Below are 16,423 nucleotides of genomic sequence, written 5' to 3'. Positions count from 1 at the left end.
GTGCACTTCCCACCAGAAAGCCATCATTATCGGCACACAAAGGCTTAGCCGAGCAGGGGTGGCAGCAAGGATTCAGCTCCCTACGGCACCAGAACAGCTGGCATGTAACTAAACTGGGACCAGTCAGCCTTTTGCAAACCGGGGATCAAATTCACCCGGGTGAGAGATGAAATGAGAGAGGCGATGCTCGCCTCTCTCCAAAACCCATCGGAAGATTTCCATAGAGTGGAGAACCTAAGAGAAGAGGAAAGATTTAGAAAGATTTTACTGTGGCTACATGTGACATAAAGCCTACTAGAACGATGGGGTTTACTATATGCATCAAAAGGGTTAAACATTAAGTGACAGAGTTGGAGACACCGTCCCGGGTAGAGTTAGCCCATTCTCTTAAAGGCCGATATCACACTGGGGCTTCAGGATCCATTGGCCCACAGCAGTGGGTGACACTGTTCTTCCAGACTGACATTATTGGCAATATCTGGTCGGATCCAGGGGCCAACGTCGTGTAAGATCAGCCAAGTGTGGTTTAGAAATAGTCACTAAAACAGACTATTGTGGACCGTTGAGACAAAACCACACGGACTCTCCACATTAGTAGCGACAACCCAGAAATGCTGCACGCAAGAACCTCTTTGAAAATATTTGTGGGAAAACCCGCGATTTGTAAGGAAAGTATGTCTCATTTTCTAAGCAGACAGAATGATCAAGGAACTTACTTCAGAGTATTCCAAAGGGCTAGGTTGGTGACATTTTATAAAGATGCCATTTCAATTAAAAGCTTGTTAAAAGCATTACATCATTAAACCACAAGAACGTATCCAGAAATGGCTCTGACAAAAAGCAAAATCTGAAGACAAAGTTATAGCACGGTCCCGTACAGTCAGGGAAGACAGGATATAATAATCAAGAAAACAGATGGTGAATTTATATGTGCATTTTTAATGTCGTAAGAATCTGTGGAACACCTGAATTAGAAATCCCAGGCACCTCACGCACATTATGACTCAGTAGGGAGAACGGAGGTGGGGGGCACCATTCCCTTGACGACAAGGCACCTGCCAAGAATTTTGGCTGAAGATCGGATGCCAAGTTTCTCTTGCTTTCCCTCTCCCCGCCCTTTGGCTTCAGAACTTCCAGGAGCCCTTATTCCAGAATATTAACAGGGTATCGTTACCCCCATCTTGCTCTTTGGGCCTCTCAAGACTCTAGACGTTTCGAGGAGGTACTCCCCAACCAGGTACTACTCGATTAGTACAGTACTGAAAGTGAAGATGTATCTCAAATGTCAACTCACTAATTTACAAACTTTCAGAACTCACCCTGCTCAAATACCTTGACTGCCGGCTCTGTGATTGAAACTATTCTTTTCTGCTTCCAATGCTATGTATTCGTGAAGAGAAAATTTATTTTTTCCTTTCTCGGTAAAGAGTGGTATAAAATATTGGAAAGAGTTTACAGAAGGTCGAGTTTATACAAGTGTTAGTGATTATAATTACATTCATAACCAGTGCTGGGTTGAGTTCCTGGTTATATAAGCCTTTTGCTGGATTTTCTCCTCTCTACTGCCGTTACTGACGGAGAAAGTTAAGGATGAAACTCAAATTTTAATGTGTTTTTCACTGTTGTTTACTAAAAATGGATTTCAAAAAGGTAGTTAAGAAAAAAAAAGGTGGTAAAAACGATGGAAAGCAAACTTGAATGTCAAAGTCAAAGGCCACAGACTTGTGCCTTATTCTCGGGTGCACAGCCAAATAGCACTCCCTAGCCCCTCATACCTAGGGAGGGCCCTGTGACTAGTCTGTGCCAATCACACATGGGCAGGAGATGCCAGAGATGGTCAGGAGAAACCACTCCCTCTCCTGGCTCTCTGCCCTGCCGATGTTAAGGCTGAGGGTGAACTCAGGGGTCATGATGTGGAGTCCCCTTGCCCCCTTGCATTGAAACGCACCCAGAATTTGTTTTAATGAGGTATGGTAAGCTATGCAGACATGGAAACGATGTCGTGAAGGAAGTTCATGCTTACAGATCCCTAGAAACAGGAGCCATGGATGCCACACAGGGCCACACGGGGAAGCACCAGGGTCAGTCAGGAGGAAGGCGATGAAAGGGGAGACCATGGTCCAGAGCCTTAACTGGGCTTTTGGGGGGATGGAATGGGCAAGGCAGAGCAGGTATGCTGTGTAAGCTTAGGACTGGATGGTGTGAGTAATTTCAGCAGACTCTGGGTTATAGGGGTGATCCCTAGTTGTCTGGTATCTGGCCCCGGGGTGATTCAGGGCAGGGAGAATATTGCTTGGTATGTGAAAGTTAATAGATTAGATGGTTGGGGGTGTGGGCTCTGGACTACTTGATCTGAGTATCAGAGACATTGCTGCAAGGGAGTCCTTTGCTCTCTCTAGGAACTAGGTAGCCCTGGGAAGGATGGTCTCTTCAGGATCAAGGCCCCAGTCATCAGAGCATCAAAAACATGGAAAATGAGAAAATATGCTCAGCGTGCCTGGGTGGCTCAGTTGGTTAAGCGTCTGACTTCGGCTCAGGTCATGACCTCATGGTTCCGGAGTCTGAGCCCTGCATCAGGCTCTCTGCTGTCAGCACAGAGCCCACTTCAGATCCTCTCTCTCTCCCTCTCTCTCTCTCTGCCCCTCCCCTGTTTGTGCATGCACACTTTCCCTCTCCCTCAAAAATAAACAAAAAAAAATCAAAGAAAAGAAAATATGCCCAATGCACTCCTCCATTTGATGGTGACACAACTAAGAAATGAGCTTTTAATGGGTTACGCCTCTAAGATCTGGGGGTTGTTACAGTCTATCCCCACCCTTGCTAACGCACTTCAATTCAACTTCCTGATAAAGTTATAAGGGTTCGTGAAATCTGGGACTCTGGCTCATGCTTCTTACAAGCATTACACCAAACCCAACTGTTTCAAATACATGTAACACAGGGTTTATTAGAAGGGACACTGAGGGGCGCCTGAGTGGCCTAGTTGGTTAATCGTCCAACTCCTGATTTCAGCTCAGGTCACGACCTGGCAGTTTGTGGGTTTGAGCCCTGCGTGGGGCTCTATGCCGTCAGCATGGAGCCTGCTTGGGATTCTCCCTCTCTCCACTCTCTCTGCCCCTCCCCCACTTGTGCTGTCTCTCGCTCGCTCGCTCTCGCGAGAAATAAATAAATAAAATAAATAAATAAAACTCTCAAAATAAATAAATAAAACTTTAAAAATATGTTTTAAAAAGAGAGAGCGAATATTTAAGGACATAAGAAATATTTAACTGAATGACAACAATGAGCCTCCAGCCCAATCCTGTGTTTCCAAACATCGGTGCGACAGATAAAAGGACAAAGTCTGAGCTTTCCCTCAATGGGTCATTGGGTTGAAAACAAACCCAAACAGGAAAAAAAATGTTCTGAATTTGAATTTGGAGACTTGGTTTTATTTTCAGTATATTATGATTGGGTTAGTGATGAGTTATTTAGATTTATAAGCGGTAGTTGCATTTGTATAAACAGCTAAAAAGCTCCCAACACATTCCATTTTCCTAGATTTTAGTGAGCGAGGCCCATTCACTTCACGTACATGCTTCAGGGTCTTATGAACAGCCTCCGCTACCCTGGCCACTCAGAAGTTTCCAGGTGGCAGAGGACATATGGAGGGTTACCAGTCCCCTTTCCGTCCCACTTAGCATCTGACGTTCATCCCTGGATCTTTCTCACGTGTCGTAGATCTTTTAAAACCTGTGCGCAGCACAGTCGTGACTCTTCAAGGGGAACGAAACATCGGTTTCTTGTTTCACATCCCTTACTTGAAAATACAGCGTTGTGGGGGTGCCCGGGTGGCTCAGTCGGCTGAGCGTCCGAGACTCTTGGTTCTGGCTCAGGCATGTGAGTTTGAGCCCCGCACCGGGCTCCGTGCTGGCCGCGTGGAGCCTGCTTGGGATTCTCTCTCTTCCTCTCCCTCTGACCCTCCCCCACTCCTCCCCTCTCTCCCTCTCTCATAAACAAATAAACTTTAAAAGAATTTTTAAAGAAGCAAATACAGCATTCTGTGGATAAACTTCGTGGATAAACTGCAGTAGCAACACCCTCCTGACTGGTCCAGGATGTAGTGCCATCGGGTAGGTTAGGGGAACATTAGAGCAATATTGGCTCCCTACGGGGTGCCCAGAAACCAGTGCTGGCCTGGCACAGAGAACAGACTCATTTAGCGCCTTCTTCTCAATGAACGAATAATTGAGTTTAAGAAGTTGCGAGCCCAGAGAACAAGGGCAGCCTTGCCCACACTCAGCTTAAGGGGAAGCAAGGCAAGTCATTAGGATTTACGTGACAGAGCCAACTTTGCAGTACTGGGCGTAGATCGTAAATAGTTCAAGCGAAAACGGCCCGATGATGCCGCAGGCAGAGAAGTATGTCACGTTTCATGGCATACGTGTGCACAGTTTGTAAAACTGATCTTCCAGCAGCACGTTGATTAAAAAGTAGAAAATAGCCTTTTCCAGAAATCTTAAAAGACCTTGCTGCTTAATGATGCCAGTGGAATAAGTATCCCTGTGGTACTTTTCCTTCTGGAAAGGGGTGGGAGTGATTTCCAGGGTGTAGACCGTGAAGAATTGAGAAATGTTTCAGGAATTTTTCTCGGCTGGTAAGTATATTCTCTTTCTCGTCACACGCTCCCCCCCTCTTAAATTTCATCAAGAAAAATCTGAAAATTTCCTTTTGGGAAGTCAAGCCTGATTTTGCTTTCTTCTGCCAATAGCCACATTCCACTTCAAGGCGGATTGCTCAAATATGCAGACTGGCTCCACCAATGGAAAACCTGAGTGTGGCCTGACACCAAGGGTCTTGATGAATTTCAGTCCCTGCAAAGGTGACATCTCTGGTTTTAACCTAGAATCGCTTTTCACATCAAAGCGTGGGAGCTGCAGATGGGCCACGGGACTGAGCGTAAGGCTGTGATGGTCGGAAGAAATCTGATTTGCTGAATTGCCGGAGTGGAAAGTTTTATTTTGAAACTTGAAATGAGTCCTCACAAACTCCATCAGCAAAGGAGTGCTTTGAAAGGTCTATCCAAAACCACGCAAACATAAGCAAAGCAAAATTCCTGGAACCTTTCTAAGGAATGAATGGCGTGCTCACACCTTCTCAAAAATACTCCTTCCCAACAACTACGTGCCCAGAGTGAACAACACTGGTATGTACCTGTGCCTCTCTTCACGGATGGTGGACAGAGAACTCCCTAGTAAAATCCACTGTCTTTGTGACATAATCCACGAAGCATGCGTCGATGACAGGAATGAAATACTCTAGGGACCTTAGCCTGTCAGGCAAAACTCCTTTAAGGCCCTGGGTGGGGGGAGGAGTCCAAGGAACAGCTTCAGGCAGGACCTGGGGGTGAAGGAGGGACTCCTCTGTCAGATCAGAATCCGCTGCCTTGGAAGTGCCTTAATTTGTCTCAGATCAGGTGTCTTTGGGGGTTGGGTGGTAACATTGCTCTAAGCGGAAATTCAAAGTGTCACGAGAACTCATTTCTTTTTTTTAAATTTTTTTTTTTCAACGTTTATTTATTTTTGGGACAGAGAGAGACAGAGCATGAACGAGGGAGGGGCAGATAGAGAGGGAGACACAGAATCGGAAACAGGCTCCAGGCTCCGAGCCATCAGCCCAGACAGAGCCTGACGCGGGGCTCGAACTCACGGAGCGCGAGATCATGACCTGGCTGAAGTCGGACGCTTAACCGACTGCGCCACCCAGGCGCCCCATGAGAACTCATTTCTATTTGAGACTGCCAATCAGCACACACGAACCAGTAATCCCGGCAAGAGTCCCTATCTTCTCAAACTTGCAACCTTTCTGAATCTCCACCACTGACTCTCCTCTCCCTACCCGCACCCACGCCCAAAGAAAACCCTCATCCTCCTGCCAACCCTCATGTGTTTTCCTACACAGCAGTTTTCTCACCTCCAACCCCTCACCGAGAAAAGTGCCCACCCGGGTTTTCGTGACGCGACCCTCACCTAACCTCTCTGCCCTCCTTTCCAGCCTCTCTGCCCTCCTTTCCAGCCACTCCCGCCGCCTCTGTGCTGTAGCTGTCTCGACCGTGGGTGCTGTTGCTGACCCCGGAGGGAACACTGGAAATACGTGAAGACGTGCTTCGGTCTATTATCGTTGCATTAGGATTGGGAGACAGGGAGGGGAGGTTACTGACATTTACTGTCCAGCATCCTGAAATGCTCATCGGAGGCTGGACAGAGTCTGCAGTCCAGGTCCCCGCCCCCTCCCCGGCTCCCACACCGGTAAATACCGTCCACGGCCTGTGCGGGTGCTCGCGGCCTTGCCTGGTTGGGCCAGGGATGCTCTTTCTCCCCACCTTCCCCCACACCTCCCCTGCCCCACTTGGCCACCCCCTCCTCAACTTCCAAAAACATGAATGTCATTTCTTTGGAGAAGCCTTTTCCTCGACCCACTAGACTAGGCTGTGTCCCCGTAGCACTCAGCACTCTGGCCATTCAGCAGTTCCCTACGTGCTTGCTGGTCATCGGCTCCCACCTTCTGCAAGACGCCAAAGGTAAGAGAGGCGGAATTTATATCTGCGCACTCTCAGGGTCAGGGCACATCAGAGAGACGCCATGGTTCTGCTGAATACAGAAGTTCTCAACACATGCTCCCTCCTCCTTAAACACATTCCCATTTCCTGGGTTTAACTCTGCTGAAACGCTCCCTGCGATGCCTGGAGACACAAGTGGTTTTCCTCCTACCATTCACCTTATCTGACATCACACGTTCGTCCCCCCCCCCCCCCCAGATTGCTCTGATCACAACACTCTCCTTGATCTAAATTCTACGTGACTCTTCACTTAACATCTTTAGTCCCAACTTCTTCACCTCGCATGCAAAGCCCTGTGCCGTCCGGCTTTCACCCACCTTCTCAAACCTTTTCTGGTCTTCTACCCTTGAAGGGATCAGCTCCTCGAAGCTTTCCACATCAGCCCTGAAATTCCCCACTGTATCCGGCTCTTCCTTTCATGCCTACATGTCTCGATCCTGCTTGGACTTTCAGGCTAAACCTAAATATTGTCCTCTCTAACAGGTCACTAGCAATTCCAAATGAAAGGCATTTCTCTCTCAGCCCTCTAAAATCCCATAGCACGCCAGGTGTATTTTACTTGAGGCAATAATATTCTACTTTGTACTAGAAGCTTCCACGTGTGAATCCAGTCTCCCTTATCAGACTACAAACTCTTTGATGGTAAGACCCACGTTGATTTATTTACCTGTCACCCTCATCATCCACCACAGTGCCTTGGACGTCAGCATCACGGGAATGAGGTTAAAGAGCAACAGTACAACCATTTTTGCTACCCATTAATCGTGAGAATTAAGAAATTCATTCTAAAATATTCATTTGTTAGAGGAAGTCAACTGATGAACAAGAACTCCAATGGTCTCCTACAATTCTCTGCCAAACATACTTAATATTTGCAATTTATTTTGTCTTACACAGGTTCACTCAATAGGTTCATGTTTACAACACAATGAAAAGAAAACCCCATGCTGCGGGCTTACTGAACACAATGAAATAATGGCATTGGTGATGATAACACAAACTGGAAAAACTCATGTTATCGGCTGGCTGTTAGGCAAACTGCCAAATTTGAGGGAAGCAGACAGGGCGGCAGAAACGAACCTGAAATTCGTCTGGTGTTATCTCTCAGGTAAAGTGACTTTTCGGGAGTCTGTCTGCTTTTCAACACAGGCTGCGCGAGGTGAACGAATAGATCTACATAATGGACTATAGCTTGACTGTAACAATTCTGCCACAAACCACAAGCCACAAGCTCAAAGCACATAATCATAACTCTAGGATTGGAAAACCCCTGCCCCTACCACAGAATGGGCCACATTAGTTCTTTTGGAAGCAGACAAGCAAATGACCATCTTACAAATCTTCTGAGAGTCCCAAGGCAAGCACTTTGGAGTTAGGACCAGAGTGCAACGTCTCGATAAGAAGGGGAAGGGGCCTGGAGATAGCCATTGTGCTCAGTCCACACCATTCCCTGTGTCTCCCTGCGTGTGGGCCAAGGGGACAACTGCCAAAATTGTTTGCTTGTTTGTTTTTACTATTTATTTATTTTGAGAGAGAGAGAGAGAGAGAGAGAGAGAGAGAGAGAGAGAGGAGGGCCAGAGGGAGGGAGGGAGAAAGGGAATCCCAAGTAGGCCCCATGCTGTCCATTCAGAGCCTGACGTGGGGCTCGATCTCACAAACCGCAAGGTCATGACCTGAGCCCAAATCAAGGGTCGGATGCTTGACCAACTGAGCCACCCAGGCGCCCCCCCCCCCCAAATTGTTCCCATTGCTTCCCATTGCCAGTCCGTCCTGACACAGTGATGGCTGCTTCTATCACCAAATTGGCAGGGCTTCTACAACAAACCACATTCAGCACTCTTTGGAACCCCTGCTCATTCAAAATATGTGAAGATCTACTCTGAGTAAAAATGAATCACAGGAAAGCTTTAGAGTTAAAAGGACACGATTCTGCTAGAATGTCCCTTGTGGGGGTGGGTCTGGAAACAGGACTTTTTATTTTCTGATCTGGAGACTTAGGGACCCTTCCAGGACAAGGAGGTCTGATGAGACTCAGAGAACAGGTCATAGGGTATAATAAATTGGCTGTGCATGCATTTTCTCCAACTGTCAGTATTTAATAGGCTAAAGACTATCAGCGAGGATGAATCATTTCTGTTTGAAGCACAAAACACATTGACACAGAAACAAAGAGGCTTGTAGGCTTTATATTCTTTGGTTCTCTGAACAATAAAAGGCCTTGTCTAGTCAACATTTGCAGTAATTTTTCCCCGGGGGATTATTACTATTTGACAGGGATGAAAGAGAAGCATTCTCATGATACATTTTCCTTTTCTGGGACTAAAAGATGTGTCTCTCCTTAGGAGGAAACATTTTGGATATATTGAGTCAGCTGCATTTCTCACATGCCCTCTTCCAGCTGGAGGGAGGACTAAGCCCAGTCGAGAGAATCAGTCCTCGAACCTTAACAGTTTGCTTGAAACGTGTATGTCAAGGAAAGGCAACTCTTTCAGGAAATGGGGTGTGAGGTTAGGCTCTCACGAGATTTGAGTTACTCTGCATATAGGTCCGTGAGGGTGGAAAACGAAAGCCCAAGTAATTAACCGAAAATGTCAAACTCGTGGACGGGAGGCATCGATGTTTCATTACAGTGCCGTGCTTTGCTTCGAGATCCTCGCCTCAAACGTTATTAAAAATAAAGTTTAGAATTCCTAGCATTTAAACTCTCCAGGCAACTGGAAAGAAAACGGGCTCTCGGAGCCAGAATGGATGAAACCTACAAGCTATAAACCTGAGCCCTCGCTCTCATTAGATTTTAGGTATGTTTTTCTTCTAAAATGTGTTCTTGTGATCTCTAGGTCTGCAGAACCGGGGGGGGGGGGGGAAATCGTGAACAACTGGCACCAGGGGGACCACAGAGCTACTTGCTGACAGTTGAGGTCATGAAGCTGTTACCATGCTCCAGCGCCTTCATGGGAAACCAGAAGAGGATGAGGGAGTGGACCAAGGCGTTGATGCAGTGACCCCAGAAAACCTAAGGGAAAACAAACCAAGGGAGTCAGGAGCTGCCCACAACTCTTGACCTCTGTGCAACTCAACAGACGGCTCATTGTGAAGGATACTGGCAGGGTGCTGCGTTGCTGCAGAAGCACCGTATTATTCTTGAAGTTAAAAAAAAAATACCTACTTCCTCATTTTTACGTACAAATGACTGGATGATCTCCAGATAATATCACCTTACTACAAAGACCTGAATGTATATGGCCATATACATAGAGCAATATACAATCTGTCCACATCCAAAAAAATGAATTATAATCCTTTAAGTAATCATAAAAAAGACAACACAATTTTACAATCATCTAGAAAGAGAAGGGTATTAGGTCAAAATTGTTAACAAGAGACAGAAATGTTTTGAAAACACTGAAAACGCCTTAAATGTGGATTCCTACACCGCGCTCTCACTGTTTTGTTTTGCTTTTTGAAATCCCTCCCGTGCAACTTGCTCACTTCTAGGAGTTTGGTTAGTATCATGCACGTTTAAAACTCTTTAACACTTGAAAGGTCAAACAAGAGAACGCAAAGTTTAGTTTCTTCCAAACCAGAGTTTCATAAACGCATTTCGAGGATCTCTTTAACCACTGAGATGACCGAACTACCATACTGACACCAGCTTGAGTTTATTCAAACATCTACAGATTGTTCCGGGGACTGTCCTATAGTTTGATCCTAAGTAGTGGTGGGGAGACAGACAATAATGAAAAAAAAATGATAAGACAATGGGATTTTCCCATTTGAAAAGTTCATTTTTTTCCTGCCTTTTCCCTGACCTCCTCACCTATCCCCTCAAAAGAAAAAAAAAAATCTTCAAGGTGTCTGCAAATAAGTCTCACCCTCTGTCACCCTTACCAAGGCCCCGGTGGCTACCCAAGCAAATCATGCACACAACCAGCGTCCTGTATTTTAACTGACCGCTGTTAAAATGTTAAAATGAACCTCTGTTTCAACCCCCTAATCCTCTCCTGCACAAAAATCTAAGACAGAAACATGGCAAAGGAGGCATCCTGCACCAAACCAGGCACAGGTCTTCCCTTCTGGCCAGTGAGACTCAACCACCCTGCCGCTTAGCTGTGACTGGCAGACCCTGGGAGGTCCCCTTTGCCAGCCTTGACGGCAGAATCCCGGCAACACCTAGCCTAACCCAGCTTCCGCTCGGCCCTCTGCAGGACTGCTTAGGTCTAGGTGCCTTCTCTCTTCTGGTTGATTCTCCGGTCTGAAAAAGAAACACCCACCACTGCCTTGATTCCCGTGTTGACATCTGGCCAATTTTACTCACTGACCGAAGAAACCTTTTCTTTTAACTGAAAAACCAAGCCACAGGTGGCGAGAAGGCTCCGTTAGGGAAGCTCCCCACCGGCCTCATCGCGGGGCTTTATGAAGGGAAGGGGAGTCTCTGATCCCACAGGACCCAGGGCCATGGGCGCTGCTGGCCAGACCAATGTCAAAGGCACACGGGGACAAGAGCAAAGGAGTCGGCAAACAGGAACTGAACGTGCAACGCGGAAGCTTCCTTTCCGCCTCGGCATCTGGAATTCACTGGCTGGCTATACTTCGGAGAGGGCTGGGGCCTCAACTCTTCTCCAATGTTCTCTCTGACCTCTCAGGCAGGTAACTAGAGCCGGAAGACGAAGCGCGCCGCTCACGCGCTTCCGAGGCGACGAATGTGGGCGAGCATCATTTACCTTTGTGTTGAAGCCTTCCGCGTTCTGGGTGATCTTGTAGAGCTGTGGGAACCTGAGCATGCTCTCCTGGGTGCAAGACCTCTCGAAGATTCCCAGGGTGAAGGGTGGCAACGCTGTGAAAATCTGTGTGGAGAACAACGAGCCATTAAAAGAGGCCTTCCCGAGTGTTTCGCTTCCACGGAACGATGACTTAATTTTCAGTCAAGTCCAGACCTGAGCCTCAGTGATTCACAGCTCCCCAGGCACCCTCCAAACAAAGAGAATACACGAGAGACCGTTTTTACTTGTTACTCCATCAGCATAAAATGAATGCACTGGACGCGAAACACAACACCATAAATATCTGATTAGCTAAGAAACCACGTTCAATTAACAACTACCTTCCTTTGTCAAGCGAGCGGTGGTTTCGGTGGCTTTGTGGGGGGCTGTGCCTTCCTGTTAGCGTCGCCGAGGCGCGATTTTACAACTTCCCATCCTGATTTTATACTCAAATTTCAGGAAGCACGAAGTACTTCACCCATTTATTCATCTGACAGACATTTCTTGGGAATGAATTATGGGCCAGATGCCGTGATAAGCACCAGGAATATGTATAGAAGGAGGAGGAAAAGAAGCAGGTCCCTGACCCGCAGGAGCTCTGTCTACTGCGGGGCTGGAGACGGGCGGCAGGCAGCCGGCGTATAAATAAACACCTACGAGTCGGTGCTCTGCGAAACCACTCGTGGGGGAGATGATGGGGAAGGAGAAGGGAAAGTCAGGAAAGGGTTCTGGGACCAAAGAGTGCCTGACCTGTAAGGTATTGGACCTACAGGATTTGGCGGGATGAAGAGGGAGGCCGGGGAGAGGGGCGCAGAAGGGAACACTCCCGTGAAACGAGCACCCCTCGCAAAGCTTCAGGTAGGAACACAGGTGGCACGTTCGGGGGTGGGGTGAGGACTCCTGAGACTTCCGGCACGGTGGCTGGCTGAGGACGTGACACAAGACGAGGCTGGGAAGGAGACAGAGCAACCTGCCACGACAACGGGTCTCCTGGTGCCTGCTGAGACCACGACCCTTACCTGTAATCTACGGGGGACTGGCACGCTCCTGACTGTGTCTGGGAAAGAGAAAGCCAGATCCTAAAGAAGAAATTGGGACTCAGCATGCCATTTCAGCCCGGAAAGGAAGGCCATTCTCTTACGTGGTTCTGGGAAGACGTCACAGGCCGGGTCACTCACTGCTCAGCATCAGCACCGAGCAAATCCCTGCCCACAAACCCAGCAAACTCTCAAGCCCGTGGGAACTGGATGCGTGTCTCTGAGAGCTCTGAGTCACCAGCTACCCGGAGCCCGAGTCCAGATAAATAAGCCTTTTCCAAACCTATTAGGATAAAACAATCAGAGATGTGGTGGAATAAGGCCCACAAAACTCCCATGATCCTCGTTCACCCTGGAGCAGAAAGGAAAACGGCCCTGGGGATCTCAACCTCCTCCAGATTTCAAGGGTAAGAGGATCGAGAGGGCTGGCACTCGGCCCTCTCACAATAACACAAGTTATCTGTTTAAGGGAGGTGCTCCCAGCCAACATCTCAGAACCCGTGCACAGCTGTACGTCCACCCACCCTCGTTGTTCCGCTTATATGTGCTTTCACGCGTGCTTCATGTTCCCGTCCTTATTGCTTCTTTTCCTTTTTTACGGGACTTTCTACCCACTTCACATCGTCCCCCCTTCACCAGTGGCCAACCCCCCAGTAGGACCTATCATATTCTCACCCTGCTTTAACACACCACACACATAGATCATTCTTTGTTGTCGTTGTTTTTTAAATTCTTTTTAATGTTTACTTATTTTTGAGAGAGAGAGAGAGAGAGAGAGCACGCATGAGCAGGCGAGGGGCAGAGAGAGAGGGAGACACAGAATCTGAAGCAGGCTCCAGGCTCTGAGCTGTCAGCACAGGGCTTGATGCAAGGCTCCAACTCACAAACTGTGAGATCATGACCTGAGACGAAGTCGGACGCTTAACCGAGGGAGCCACCCAGGCGCCCCCATTCGCTGTTTTATAGAAACAAATTTTTCTTCGTATTTTTCTCACAAAACAATACGTCATGGGATGCTTCACATGTCCCCTGGGTTTGACACTAAAGCAGTATTTGTCCCCCCCACACAGTGATTCATAATACGGAGGCTCCGTATTTTTTCAGCCATTCGCCTACAGATAGGTATTCCTTTGTTTCCGCACACATTACGTAATAAACGTCCATAATGTATCATAACAAAGATACCTTTATCTTTTATTTCTGTGGGAAGGATTCCCAGAAATAGGGTTGCAGGGTAAAAAGATACATGTTAAATTTTACAAGATGTTTGCTCAGTGGTTTCCAAAAAAGTTTCCAATCATTTACCTTTCCCTTCATGAAGGACAACAGTAATCTTGTCCCTGCTTCCCCAGCAGCACTGGGTGTTACATTTAATATCCTCCAGGCTAAAAAATTAAAGATATTAATTCTTACCTAAAAGGAAACTTACATTTCCCTGACTACCAACATGTGTCAGCGTGTTTTTATATATTTGTTGGACATTTGGGTTTGCAATTCTGTGAACGGTCTAGTCAGGTCCTTTGTCCATTTTCTACTTGTGGTTTATCCACTTTTTAAGAGTACTTGGAGTATAACAGAATACCAACTCTGTCTTTAATCCAGATGCACTGTCTCCTGGCTTTCTTTATGGTTTCTCTTGTCATATAAAAGCGCTTAAGTTTTCTATGGTCAAGAATAGCTTTGAGTGCCCAATTATTGTTATCAAAGTTTTTAGGAATTTCTTGCAGGAATCTTACAGTTTCACTTTCCACATGTAAGTCTTAATGTATCTGGAATTTATTTATCTATGTGGTATAAGATAGGCATCCAATTTTATTTTATTTTTTCCAAATAGAGAGCCAGTTGTCAGAACACAATTAATCCAAACTCTTCCTAAAATAGCACCTTTGACGTTTATTTAATTCTCACATATTGTAGATCTGGGATCCCAAACTGGAATTTACTTCTGGATTCTCTAACTTATTGGTGCAGTTTCATGTAAGGATCATATTGATTTGGTTACAACAGGTTTATAGTATTGTCTGAAGTTTAAAAGAAAAATTTTTTTTAATGTTTATTTATTCTTTGAGAGAGACAGAGACAGAGAGACAGAGAGTGAGAGGGGGAGGGGCAGAGAGAGAGGGAGACACAGAATCCGAAGCAGGCTCCAGGCTCCGAGCTGTCAGCACAGAGCCTGATGCAGGGCTTGAACTCATGAGCCATGAGATCACGACCTGAGCCAAAGTCAGTCACTCAACCAACTGAGCCACCCAGGCACCCCAATATTGTCTGATGTTTAGTGACAAGAAGTTGACCCTTGTGATTCTTTTTTTGTACTCTGCATATTTGTTCTCAAGTACTTGTTAATTTCACTTATACTTCGATATCATTTTGAGCAACTTCCCCGCCCCCCCCCCGCCCCAATCACTGGGATTCTATTTGGAATACACATATTTATACATCAATTTAGAGGAGTTTTTTTTTTTTTATGACACTGTCTTCTCATACAAGAGAATAATATCCCTTGCTAGCTGTTCTCCTCTATTTTGTATACTTCAGTAAGGTTTTGGATTTCTTTTTCTATTTGGTACTATAAAAATTACTCCTATACAATGTATATGAAAGGAATTACTACTCCTTTGCATTTCTAAGTCTCCTTGCTAGAGTTAAAAAAGCTATCGATTGTTAGGATAGAAAGAAGTTACTGGTTATGGATCTAGTCACCTTATGAATTCTCTTATAATTCTAGTATTTATTGATATGTTTGGGGTTTTATAGATATACAGCCATATGTGAACACATTTAAAAGGCCACTTTTTGTGTGCATATTTGTATAAGCACAGAAGTCATTTTTTTTCGAGTAATAGTTTTTAAATTTTCTTGGCAATTGCTGAAAATTCCAAAACCAGTGCTGAATTATATAGTGATTTCAGGCATCCCTGACTAATTTCTTATTTAAAATGAAATAGCTTAAGAATTTTACCATTTATGGTAATATGCTACTGTTTTTTTTTTTTTTAATAAATAGTCTGGATTATAGTTGATTGGCTTCTTTCTTTCCCATTTTACTTAAGAGTCCTTATCTGGGGAATGGCAGCTGACTTGCCTCAAATACTTCCTCAGCATCCACTGATGGGATGTTTTTCTTTTTTCTTTTGTTGATATTTAGAAAGATTTAAAAATTTTGAACCTCCTGTATTCCTGAAATAAATCCTACTTGGTCAAATATTTTACTCTTTTGATACACTCTTGAACTCTATTTGCTGATAATTTATTTAGAATTTTTATATTTCTGTTTACAAATGAGGCTGGCCCATAGTTTTTTCCTTCAAATGATGCTGGCTTGATAAGATCACATAGGATAATTTTTCAAACAGTTTAAAGCACATTAAGAGTTACCTCAATAAAATAAGAGATGAAATCTAGCTGAAATCCATCGGATCATGGTGGTTCTTGTCACTATAAAATAAAATGATGTAGAAATTTGACTATAGATATGATGGGAATCCAATGGATGGCATTCGTTCATTATTTGGGGAGATTTAAGAGTTTCAGGTCAGTTTTTATGCTATTTAATCTGCTATGATAAACCATGACTCGCTACTTTAGCTGGCCTGGGGAATCAAATCTAAAGAGCATACACAGAAGAAGAAAAAGTAAGACAGAAATGCTGTTTGGAGAAAATGGAAAGAGGAAATCCAGCCCAACACAGGGGTCACTAGTGAACGTCTCAGACGTCCCAAACTGTCCCAAACTCAGAGACCCTTGTACTGGGTCTCTGTGCACTGAGGCAGGAGTGGGGGAAAAAAAAAACTGCTAACTAGGACATTATTGGAACAACAATGGCAAAACTGGAATATGAACTAATAAGGATCAGAGAATAGTACCATATCCATTCTAAATTTTAGATTTTGATCATTATACTGCGGTTATATAAGAGAATGGTCTTAGCAACTGTGTTCCAAAGCATTAAGCAGTAAGAAGCCTGATGTCTTATTTTCAACTGGTTCAAAAATAATTGTGTTGGTGTGTGCGTATGCATGAGGGCC

General features: G+C 45.4%; 1 protein-coding gene across 1 annotated transcript in view; it reads right to left on the bottom strand.

The window, feature by feature from the left end:
* LOC124508018 (phospholipid-transporting ATPase IB) overlaps positions 1 to 16,423 on the bottom strand; it is a 507,885-nt gene that overhangs the window by 147,995 nt on the left and 343,467 nt on the right. The window contains exons 28-29 of the mRNA XM_047074445.1: positions 11,320 to 11,442; positions 9,533 to 9,611 (exon numbers count right to left, since the gene is read on the bottom strand). Of these exons, the coding sequence (XP_046930401.1) occupies positions 9,533 to 9,611; positions 11,320 to 11,442 (202 nt within the window). The remainder of the gene's footprint in view (positions 1 to 9,532; positions 9,612 to 11,319; positions 11,443 to 16,423) is intronic.

Source organism: Lynx rufus, unplaced genomic scaffold (assembly GCF_022079265.1).
Source record: "Lynx rufus isolate CCGP_SWC_20201006 ecotype Redwood Valley unplaced genomic scaffold, mLynRuf1.p SCAF_1, whole genome shotgun sequence".
Taxonomy (NCBI): domain Eukaryota; kingdom Metazoa; phylum Chordata; class Mammalia; order Carnivora; family Felidae; genus Lynx; species Lynx rufus.
The sequence above is the reverse complement of the archived record's forward strand: the minus strand, read 5'-3'. Positions and strand labels throughout refer to the sequence as shown.